Source organism: Astatotilapia calliptera, chromosome 11 (genome assembly GCF_900246225.1).
Source record: "Astatotilapia calliptera chromosome 11, fAstCal1.2, whole genome shotgun sequence".
Taxonomy (NCBI): domain Eukaryota; kingdom Metazoa; phylum Chordata; class Actinopteri; order Cichliformes; family Cichlidae; genus Astatotilapia; species Astatotilapia calliptera.
In genome coordinates, this window is record NC_039312.1 from 22,598,376 (window position 1) to 22,610,767 (window position 12,392).

Genomic DNA, 12,392 nt, shown 5'->3' on the forward strand with positions numbered 1-12,392 from the left:
ATCCACTTTCACAAATTATTAGAATATTTCATTTAGAGTTTGAGTAAATTATTAGTCACACAGTATACTGTAAATAATATGCATCTTTTGTTCTAGTTCAATACACACAACCACAATCATGGGGAAGATTGCTGGCGTGATTGTTGTCCAGATGATGATCATGAGCAGCCTCTATACGGAGGGCAAGCCACAAGATGTCACTGCTGAAAAGGCTGGCTGTTCACACAGTGCTGTAAAGAAGCATCTTTATAGAAAATTGACTGCAAGGGAAAATTGTGGCAAAAGCGACAGAGGTGACTCCAGGTTTGAGAGGATTGTTAAGAAAGGTTGGTTCAAAAACCTGCAAGAGCTTCACAAGGAGTGGATGGAGGTCTCTGTCACCACACAGATGTCTTTAGGAAATGAGTTCCAATGTCAAAAGTGTCTTTTTGGTCTTCTGGTAAAAAGAGAAGAAATGGACTGTTGCTCCGAAGTCCTCTTGTCAGATGAAAGTCAATTTTCCAGTTCTTTAACACTTGCCTCACAGGATCTGGGTTCGAGTCCACTGTCTGACCAGGGATCTTCTGCGTGGAGTTTGCATGTTCTCTCTCTGTTTATGAGGATTCTCCCACGTGGCTCCCACGTGGCTCCCACAGTCCAAAGACATGTAATTATTGGGGTTAGGTTAATTTGGTGAGTCTAAATTGTCCATAGGTGTGAGTGTAAATGGCTGCCTGTCTTTCCGTGCTAGCCCTGTCCAGGCTGTACCCAACAACTGTGGTAGCTGAATAGGCTCCAGCCTCCCCGGGATTCTGACAAGGATGAACAGAAGAGAATGGATGGATTTACCTTACAAGATAAAGCACCTTGAGACTTTTGTTGTAATTTGGTGCTATAGAAATAAAATGTAATTGCACTGAGGGGTTTATTATGAACAGCATGAAGCTTTTCATGATGTTGTATTTTTTTAATGACTTCAATCAATTCCACAATGTACAAAGATTGATCAGTGGAAATTCCTTAACCATTGTCACAGTATTACATAATCCTTCTATATTACAGGTACAATAAAATAAAATAAAATCATACAAAAACTGAAGGGAGGATAAAACAAATATATATATAGTACCAAAAATAAGAAGTATAACAAAAACCTTCTCAAATTCCCACTTTAAGTATAATAATCTACATTTATTGGGTCTATGTACCATCTTTCACTGACGTTACACACCAAGTCACACATTCAAACTAAGGCTTGTATGGCAGCATCACTCCATCCTCCTTAAATGTCACAGGGAGCATCAGGATCTCCACTAGAATATAAAACAAAGTTCTGCCAGGCTTCTAAATTATTGAATGCACAGTAAATTCAGCAGGTAAGTGGGATTTAAGAGGCTGTGATTGTTTAAATAGTCATACCAATTTTTCAGTAGAGTCACAGAAAAAAACAACCCTTTCCCACTTTATATTGATCAAAAAAAAAAAAGTCTAAATAAGCCCCAAATACTCAAAGCATAATTTTACATTCAAGGAAAAACAACTTTATGTTCATTTAAGGTGCTTTCAATATTGTTGCTCTTTTAAAAAAATAATTTCTGGGCCTTTGTGGGCTCCTGGGAAAAAATATAAAGTAAATAGTTTACAAAAATATTACAGAGACCATGTCTCAGGTAATAAATACTCATAGTGCAATTGCACTATTAGCTGCTTTCAAATACAAATCGTGTGGACCTTTCATGTCTGCAGAAGATGAAAATGCCTACTGCCCCTACACACCATTATTTTCTACCTGCAAACAACAGCCCCCCCCCCGACAACAACCATACTGAAAGCTGTGAAGGGAATAATTCCATGTAAGGGAGTTTGCTACTGTATAATTGCAGTGTTATCGTATATGAATAAAATTTGTACTGTTGGTGAATAACATAGTTTGGGATGTGATCTGTGGGTTTTAATGCAATTTAGCATATTGCAAGCTTCAAACTTGCATAGTGCAAAAATAGGTTGGTATTAAAAATAATAAACAAAAAATGTATCATGTATAGAAATTTCACAGCTATGTCATAAATAGATCGGTTACCATATGCATAGCTTTCACCCCCCCAAAAAGTTTTTTGTACGGAGCAAAATTTTTTCCCAAATGTTTACAAATGATATATAAATTAAACGTAAATTAAGATTTACAAATGTGCACAATGATTAAATTTTTCACTACTTGGGTGCTCGATCCACACATAAATAAACAGAACAGCTCATTACACTGGACTAGGAAACATACATAGATGCCATATAGTAACCTAGATTGTTATCCATATCAACTTAATCATATATAATCAAAATATACAAGAAATTGTCAGCACCTGTGGATTCACTTCAGAGGACGAGCCATAGAGATGTCTCTCCACCCTACATAATCCATAGTAACTAAAACAAGCACACATATGAATCCACTGGAACCCCAGATGTACCAGTTGTTTTCTCTAGCACTTGAACACAGCTTACATTTGTGGAACTATGTGAACATCACAATGTGAAGTCTCAAACCCTCACTGTGCATATCAGAGGATTCATGCATGCATATTTAAAGATCTGTATGTGAGAATATAAAGAATGTTACAGGAAACTTTCTAAAAGTACAAATTATCAAATTTATAAAGTCGAACTGTAAAATTTGTGTCCTGACTGTTTATTCAGGTTTGATATATCCATTTGTAAATTAGTTTTCCATGTGTTCCAATTCCTCTGTATTTGTGTGTGGATTAGAGCATGTGAGTCTTCAAAACTTACAAATCATTGTACACATTTATAAATTTTAGTATACACCTGTTGATCACATATTACACATTTGTAAACCTCCTGAGACTAATTTTATTCTATACTTTTGTTTTTCAGTTTCTAGAAAGCTGGAAGAGTTGAACAAACCAGTGGAATACCTAAAAAAAAATAACTTAAACACTAAAATGACACAAAGAAACTTTCTAGTCTCCAGTCACGATGATGTAAGTGAAATTTATCCCATGACCTGATAGAAGAAAAGTACAGTGATGATCAGGAAGCCCAGTATCCACCAATAGGAATCTGCGGAGACACACAAAGGTTTTCTGGATAAGGTTAACATCAGACATAAATACAATCACCCTCATAATAGAAAAAAAATGTTTACACTGTTTCTGAAATAAATTGTCATGTTGAATTCATCCACAAAGTCAACCAAAGTGTTGTGCATCAAGGGTGCTAAAAGTGATCTGTAAATTGTTACATTTGTAACACGTCAAGGCCCCAAATGCCAACTGAAAATGTGGAAAACACCTGGTTTAACTACAACTGCCAGTTTCTATATGATTGAACCAAAACTTCCACTGTAGGATTTTGTTAGCTCAGGACCGAACCAGAGTTTTTTTCTATAGAAAAATATAAAAATAGCAATGTCAGACTTGTCATCTATTTATATTCCACTCTCAGCAAGATAATGAAAACCCTTTGATAATGGTAAAAAAAAATTTTTTAAAAGTGTTAAATAGATATACATACTAGGCTCAGGAGGTTCCACCACCACACTAACAAAGAGCGGTTCTTCTAGAGCTGTGTGGGAGACCTTGCAGATGATTTTGGTTCCTGGGACGGTGGTGGGAGGCACAGCTATGTGAGAGGACAGGGTGAACGTTCCATCACCGTGCTGCCGATGACTGGACAGGGAGCCCTGATCTATAAAGAGCTGTGGCTCTGTGTCCATAGGAGAGAGGGAAAACCACTCAATCTAAAAAACAGAAAAGAGCAGAGAATTATGACCTGTCATTCAATTAAATGTAGCCTTAGGAGCTAGTGCAATTCAAAAGGACACAAATGAATAAATATGGAAGATAACTTATTATCAAAACAGCAAATAAAGACACTTTTCATTAACAAGATGAAGAGCATTGGTACGTTTAAAAATATCTACACTGTTTTGGAGGAAGGTTGGTTCAGGGTTTCAGTAGTCGTCATCATGGGCTCATCCGATTAGAATGAAAATAAGCAGTCATTAATCTTTGCAGGTTTTGTTGTTTTATTGTATAACGGATAGAGGAAAGAAAGACACACATGGACTGCTCTCTCTCAGCTGCCGCCCCATGTGGGAGTGAAGAAAGAGTGAGGGGTAGGTGAGTGCAGTCCTTATATAACGAGTGACAGGTGAGTGCGATTAAGGCCAAGCACCACACCCAATCAAAGGTGAGGAAAAGAAACAAGGTGCATCTGGTGAAGTGAATGTGCTGAAAGGTGAGCCTTTACAACAGCCGCCCCCATATTTCTACTGAGAAATATGTTCAAAGGATTAAAGATGCTCTTTTTCACGAAGCGGGGGCAGAGGAATCAGACATGCTACAGGTCTAATATAGGTTCAGAGGGTCGACCTAGAGGTCGACAATGCAGGCCAGACAGTTCAGGGGGCCGACCATGTAGCCAGCGGTTGCGGCAAAGCAGGTCCAAATGCCAACCGCGTGGGATGCAGCGGCAGGCCCAGACCTGCAGACCGTTGGGCAGTTTTGCAGGTGCTGGGGGCAATGTACGGGGCTTGGCAGAGGCAGGACCAAGTGATGCAGGAGCAGGCAGTGCCCTGACCACTGGCGGAATGGCAGCCACAGGCGGTGGAACTGGTGATAGTGGCACTGCCGGTGACGACATAGGTACTGCTGATGGTAGAGTATGAGGTGGCTGAATGAATTCAGAGCCATCAGCGGACACAAGGATGTGCTGGAGCGGTTCTCCTGAACCTGAACTGGAAGATGTGAACAAACATTGGGCATGCGTGGAACTGCTCTGGGGTTGGAAGTCTGTGATTGGACCTTGGAGTGTCCATCCTAAGCGGGTTTTGACTGCTGCAGGAGATCCAAATGGTCCATGTCTAACTGGTGCAATAGGCGTAATAAGGTGGGTATGATCAGAGCCTATGAGCAGTAGTGGAGCTGCTTTGTTAATGAAGGTTAATGGGAAACCTTGAAGATGCTTGTATCTCCGTTGAAGAGAGGATACGGGGTAGGTGTGGTCTGAAAGTGCTAAGTGACTTGTAGCGAAGGCATTATTAATTGTGTAAGTTTTCTCTGGATGTGCGATGGGAGAAATCTGGAAACTTACACAAGACCCTTGAATAGTTTCAACTTCTTGATGGACAGTTCTGAGTGATAATTTTTCAGCTTTCCCAGTTAGGTGGAGATGCTTAGCTGCAGATGTCAGAAGCATGGTACGTTGGGAGCCATCATCAAGTATTGCATATGTTTCCAGGGTTCTTTTGCCATTATGCAGGAGCACTTTCACAACCTTTAATAGTACACTAGGACGATCGCTAGGTCTATCAAAGTACAGTGTCCTCACTACAGGATTAGTTTCAGTTCTAGGTCTCTGATTCACCTCACATAGGATCTGTAGATGTCTTTCCATGCAGGTGGCACATGCTTTCCTCAGATCACACTTTGCGGCCTGATGAGTCCTAGCACAACGCCAGCACCGTTTGTTTCTCTTTATCCACTTTATTTTCTCATCCTTTGTCTTGTTAATGAACTCAGGGCACTTGCTAATGTGGTGTTCAGGTGAGCAGCAATATGCACATCTAGCCTTAGTCATTATGATGGGTTGTGCTGCCTGTACAGGATCGGATGCATTTGTCCCATGTAATATTGTTGTGAGTGGAGAGGTGTACTTATGGGCAGGTCGTGGCTGGTTAAAGGATGAAACAGGACTGTCCTTTCTTGGTTGACACTTGCACTCTATTTGCAACCAGGATGAGAACAAAGGTAAGTCATACATCATATCTCCTTGTTCCCTGTAAATGTGCCGTTTGAAGCGACTGGAATGCTCTGCGGGCAACCTTTCAAGTAGGCGATCGACATGGGAGCCACAATTTAGTTCTGTCTGGCCTTGATCACCCATAGTGCTAAGCAAGCCAACTAAAGCTTGCACACGAAGAGCAAAGTTGTCCAGAGTCCGACCATCACCTGCTCTGATAGGAGGAAGCTCCAGTATATTCCGTAGCTCTTTCAATGCTAGCTGTCTTGGTTGCCCATAACGCTCATCAAGAGCTTTGATGGCTTGAGTGTATGGGTCAGGAGCATAGGAAAAGGAAATAGCTAACCGTTTAGCTTGGTCTACTTTCAGGTGATCAAGAAGGACATGATATTTGAAATGCTCTGTCTCATGAGGGTCAAGCAGGTTAGTAAGGGCCATTCGTAACAGCCTATACTGGATTTCATCTTCTCTGGTAAGGTCTGGGAAAGAAGGACCCTCAAGTTTATACACATGTGTTCTGGTGCTAACAGGGTGACTAGAACTAGCAGTAATGGGTACCGAAGGTTTTTGTGCATGCAAACCATCAGATGTAGCTGGTTGCTGCTTTAAAGGAGGGTGCTGCCTTGGTTCTGGAATGCAAACGAGAGGTTGAGCTGGGTCTTCATCTAGAGGAACAGCAGGTTGAACACATGAAATCTGGTGGGGACCTTGCAGTGGCGTGGCCAGGAAATTAAAAGGAGTCTCATCTGGTGTAGGAAAAACTGGTCTAGGCAAACCACTTGAAGGAACTGCAGCATCTAATATTGTTGAATTAGGGAAAGGAGGGCTAGCAGCCAGAACTGCACCAGAGTGACGGCTAACCTGGGGGGGCTGAGAGGGTGATTGACTTTTTGCTGGATCAATCACTGGGAACTGCTCATGTTGCTGATGTGTTTGGGGAATGGCTTGTAAACCGCAAACAGAGGATTTGCTTTCATCAGAGACAGTGTGAATTGAAGATCTGGAGGAACTGCGAGAATGGGGAGGAGATAACTGAATCATGAGTTGCCTAATCTCCCTCATTGTCATCAGGAGTTCCCTCATCACCTCATCTTGATTGGTGGGTAAAGGAGCAGGCGATGTCTCTGGTTGTCTTTCTGACTCTCCGACAGGATCCTGCGGCCCATGTGTGTCTTTGTCACTATGCTGGCATTCAGTTTGGCTCTCTGTCTCACATGTAGCTCTTCTAGCTCCAGGATACTGAACGTCATACTGCTGCAGGTAGGCAGGAGGTCGACTATCACGACTGGATCTTCTCAAACCTTCAGTCAATGGCTGCTTTGAATCCATGACGCTAACGCTACTCCGGCTCGGAGGACCATGTTTTGGAGGAAGGTTGGTTCAGGGTTTCAGTAGTCGTCATCATGGGCTCATCCGATTAGAATGAAAATAAGCAGTCATTAATCTTTGCAGGTTTTGTTGTTTTATTGTATAACGGATAAAGGAAAGAAAGACACACATGGACTGCTCTCTCTCAGCTGCCGCCCCATGTGGGAGTGAAGAAAAAGTGAGGGGTAGGTGAGTGCAGTCCTTATATAACGAGTGACAGGTGAGTGCGATTAAGGCCAAGCACCACACCCAATCAAAGGTGAGGAAAAGAAACAAGGTGCATCTGGTGAAGTGAATGTGCTGAAAGGTGAGCCTTTACAACATACACTTTCAGGCGTCCTTAGAGAGACTTTGAGAGAGAGGCTGGTTTAAGGCCTGCAATAACTTCTCTATTAAATTCCTCTATTTCATTGTGATTGAGAAAAAAATCTCCTTTCATAAACATGATAATATATTAAAGTTACTAATAAGATTGGTGTTTAAAAGGATGGTGTTACAAAACAGTAATGGGTAACAGTTACATCTCAAAACACAGTTACTGACGTGAGAATCCAGTGGGTAGTATTTACTGCTGTGACAACTTAATTTCTGGGACGAACTTGACTTTAAAACCAACTTCTCGACTGAGAGGGAAACATCTGGAGGTTCTATGGGGGAAAAGTAAGAGAGAAGAATTAACAGAATATCAAAGAAAACAACGGCTGAGGATTAAGATCAGAGTGAAACTTACGAATAATGCGAAGTTGAACGACCTGCTGGGAGTGGAAAGGACCAAGACTGACTGTACAGATGTAGGTCCCCTCATCTCCAACCTTCAGCGTGGTCAGAGTCAAAGACGCGTTACCCTCACCAACAACCTGGGCAGCATTTATGCTTGAGCCGGCCCTCTCACCGTCCACTAAACAGACAGAATAATAATTGTTTGATGTTTCTTCAGTTCGTGCTCTTCACATCATCTCCACATGTGTGCTTTAATGGCATCTGCCTGTCTGTCAGTAATTCAGCAAGACTAAACTACAGAGCAGAATTTCATGAATACACAGAGGGGAATTGTGGGTAAAGGACGAAGATATTTAATTCCTAAATGACCTCCTTTAAAACTACAAGATAAATGTATTTTTAAAGGAGGCATGTAAAAGGCATGTAAAAACTTTATGTAATTAAAATCCAAATCTAGTTATATGTACACTGACACTGGAGCTGGTGCAGGACTGAGATCACCCACTGTCCCTGTGATTTCATATGTTTTAACAGTTCTTCTGAGGTCCTGAATTATTTATAAAATAACAAACTTGTACACCTATTTAAAATCTATTTATTCAAATACAACTACAAGCAGCAATGTGGGGTACAAAAAGGGTGAAGGTGAAATTATCTTCATTTTACAGGTGGCAATAGTAGTAAGACAGATGCATTTTGTTTTTTCAGTGGTTTTTTGTTTTGTTTTGTTTTTTGTTTGTTTGCTTGTAATCTTTAAATACATCCATAAAGTTTGGTTCCAATACCATAAAAATCTTTTCATATGACCTCACTTCCTGTTTGCTAGCTTCTCCACGGATGAATATTTTTTAAAATCTCAAATAACTTTTGAGTTAACTTTCTGATAACTTTTTGTGGCAACTTTACAGAAACATAGTAAAAATGCTAAGATGCTAAAGGTCATCTTTGGTGACAACAGGCCTGAAATAAAAGTCAAAAATTGACATTATAGTCTCCTTTCCACTTGTCTCAATAACATTATCTAAACAATTAATAAAAATCAGACATTTGGTTCAAAACTTACATACATAAAGAAACCCATGGCTAGAAACTCACTGAAAACATTCAGAAGACTGTTACTAAAATGATCCTCCTAAGATCACTAGAAACAATCATTCAAAGCCCCTTTTTTTAAACATATATTTGTAAAGTGGGATGCCACTATTGAACTATCACCATCCTGAGTAGCATCAGTCTTAAAGCCATTAAAATAAACAGTGTAGGTTCTCATTGCCAAACCCTGCATTACACATGCAGATACACCTGCTAACACCTACAATGCTCACCTATCGTGCTGCCTTCTGTATCATCCAGCGCCCTCTTCATTTCAAGCACCTTCCTGCCTTTACCTCTGTGCTGCAGACGCCACTCAATGCCCACTTCCTGTGCTAATGGCGTGTCCTGCTGCTTGAAGCCACAGTTGAGGAGAACATCACTTCTCAGAGGGGCAGACACAGACTTTATGTGGGTGAACACCACAAATATCACTGAGGGGTAGAAAACATTTGAGGATGATGTGTAATCTAAGAAAACCATATAAAGCTCCTTCGTATAAAATGTGATATTAAACTATGGATCTCACAGTCGGTAAGCAGAGTTCCTGACTGGCTGAGAGGAAGAGCCAGCTTGCTTTGCATCAGGGTTGACTTGTCTTTCTCCACCTTCAAGGTCTCCAGAATCAGCGCAGTGCTGAAGTCAACCTCATCCACACTGAGGGACACCATGAAAAAGACCCGATCTGAGTTTTCCTCGAATCCCCGAGGAGAGTAACTACTTAATTCGCACATCACTTCCTGCTCATTGCAGTCTGCATGGAGCAGCACGTTTGCATTGGGGATCTCAGGAGATGATACTGTTACAAAGAATAAGAGAAGTTCATCACAGAGTCCTGCTTACATTAGAGGAAACTTTGCACAAAGAGGTGGCAAGGGAAAAACCTTTGGCCTCAAACAGGAGGAGGTCTGGATCAGGGATGGAGGGAGGAACAAACGGAGTGAGTTCTTCGAGTGATTCGTCCGGGCCCACAGCAACATCTCGTAAAATAAGAGTGGCTGGAGTCCGAGTGAAGTGACCGCCTCCCATTCCACCAAGTCCAGCTCCCTCCTCCACCAGAGTGCAGGTGAGTACCACATCTGCAACTCCATCAGCTGAAGAAACAAGAAGAAGAACAGTTCTTAAAAATCTTAGTGCACCAGCATTTAAGATAGAACCACTGTCTGGACTAATAGAGAGAAAAGATCAGAGAGCTCAGGTGTTTCGGTATATTGAGCCCTTCTATTATTCTGCTGCCATTTTAACCTAAATACTGTTAATTAGAGGTTCAGAAAATACCCACTTTTCTCAGAGCTCTTCGGTTATCAGCAAATACTTCTGTTAAAAGCTTTAATGTCGAGCTCACAGTCACGTCTCTACAGTCAGTGCTTAATCAATGAGATTTATGCTCTTACCATAAACGCACGTCATGAGGTATCCAGTTAAAATGACTTTAATAACCATCATCATCCCCACCATAGTGCAAGTGTTCCCAGTTTTTTTGTAAATTAAAATTAGAAGGATATCAAATAACTGCTGAGTGCACCACAGCACTTTCACTTTTGATTTCAACAACTACCACCGCATTATTCAGGAGTTTACTGCCTAGAGTTGTTTATATCCGTTCTTCACTCCATCGATGGCGATCATCATACGTGCTGGACTTTAAATTTAACGCAATCTAAAAGTAAACAATAAAGGTAGTTCAAGAGTCTGTGCAGCTGTTTCTTTGTCAGGAGCATGCGCACTGTAGCAGTGGGTGGAATGAAAGTGAAAGCGAACAGGCAGGATCGCCCAATGACAGAGCAGAGGTCCGTCATCAGTCAATGCGGAAACAAGCACACACGCTCATTTTAACGTAAATCGACAACATAAATAAAATATATGGATGAATGAATTAATAATTAAATAAATAAATCTTCTTTTGTCTGTTTGGTTTTAGGGTTACCAAAGTGGATCATGGATAGGGACAGGGACTGGACATCCATGCTTTGTCCAGTCCACACAAGCATGTCTCCAAACCGTTCAACCAGAGGTGTCTCCACTGTGTCCCTCTGATGTGTCTGATTTCTTATAGACCCTAATGAAGACTTAGATTCTAAATGTATTGGTCTGTTTTGTTTGCTGAATTTCTCCAAGAATAAATTGTTACAGGATTTTATCCTGGGCTCTGTGTTGGCCCTGCGACAACATGGTGACCTGTCCAGGGTGCACCCTGCTTCTAACCTTATGGTACTGTAGCTCGGATAGGCTCCAGTGTTGCTCAAGTTCAGATAGTTATAGACACAATGTGCCCCCTATGTTTTTCTCCTAAGCAAAATGATTAAATTCCTGCATGTCTCCTGCTTCACCACTGAGAAATGCACATACTCCAGTTTGCTTGTTTGAATCTGCCTGTTATCCATGTTTACAATGCAAAAGCAAAACACCAAAGCCTGAAACAAAAGTACAGTGGGATGCAAAAGTTTGGGCAACCTTGTTAATAGTCATTATTTTCTTGTATAAATTGTTGGTTGTTACAATAAAAAAAAAATGTCAGTTAAATATATCATATAGGAGACACACACTGTGATATTTGAGAAATGAAAAGAAGTTTATTGGATTTACAGAAAGTGTGCAATAATTGTTTAAGCAAAATCATGCAGGTGCATAAATTTGGGCACTGTTGTCATTTTAGTGATTCCAAAACCTTTAGAACTAATTATTGGAACTCAGATTGGCTTGGTAAGCTCAGTGACCCCTGACCTACATACACAGGTGAATCCAATAATGAGAAAGAGTATTTAAGAGGGTCAATTGTAAGTTTCCCTCCTCTTTTAATTTTCTCTGAAGAGTAGCAACATGGGGGTCTCAAAACAACTCTCAAATGACCTGAAGACAAAGACTGTTCACCATCATGGTTTGGGGGAAGGATACAGAAAGCTGTCTCAGAGATTTAAGCTGTCTGTTTCCACAGTTAGGAACATATTGAGAAAATGAAAGACTACAGGCTCAGTTCAAGTTAAGGCTCGAAGTGGCTGACCAAGAAAAATCTCGGATAGACCGAAGCGACGAATGGTGAGAACAGTCAGAGTCAACCCACAGACCAGCACCAAAGACCTACAACATCATCTTGCAGCAGATGGAGTCACTGTGCATCGTTCAACCATTTGGCGCACTTTACACAAGGAGATGTTGTATGCAAGAGTGAAGCCTTTTCTCTGCCCACAGCACAAACAGAGCCGCTTGAGGTTTGCTAAAGCACATTTGGACAAGCCAGCTTCATTCTGGAATAAGGTGCTGTGGACTGATGAAACTAAAATTGAGTTATTTGGACATAAGAAGGGGTGTTATGCATGGAGGAAAAAGAACACAGCATTCCAAGAAAAACACCTGCTGCCTACAGTAAAATATGTGGTCATCAAGACAACGACCCAAAACACTGCTCAAAATCCACTAAGGCATTCATGCGGAGAAAAAAGTACAACGTTCTGGAACGGCCATCTCAGCCGAGA

General features: G+C 41.1%; 1 protein-coding gene across 2 annotated transcripts; it reads right to left on the reverse strand.

Moving 5' to 3' along the window:
- Positions 1-946: 946 nt before the first annotated feature.
- Positions 947-10,646, reverse strand: tapbpl (TAP binding protein like). 2 transcript variants are annotated; one of them, XM_026185657.1, is made up of 8 exons: positions 10,314-10,646; positions 9,804-10,013; positions 9,449-9,718; positions 9,153-9,353; positions 7,838-8,005; positions 7,651-7,754; positions 3,511-3,736; positions 947-3,057 (listed from the first exon to the last, which is right to left on the reverse strand). In XM_026185657.1, exons 1-8 carry the CDS (start codon positions 10,375-10,377, stop codon positions 2,990-2,992), a joined length of 1,311 nt encoding a protein of 436 aa, XP_026041442.1. In that variant the 5' UTR covers positions 10,378-10,646; the 3' UTR covers positions 947-2,989. The 2 variants fall into 2 exon arrangements, 1 of the variants encoding a protein (XP_026041442.1); XR_003273913.1 differs by lacking the exons at positions 947-3,057; positions 7,651-7,754; positions 7,838-8,005; ... (2 more) ...; positions 9,804-10,013; positions 10,314-10,646 and adding an exon at positions 3,920-7,630 and having other exon boundaries at positions 3,671-3,736.
- Positions 10,647-12,392: the final 1,746 nt, after the last annotated feature.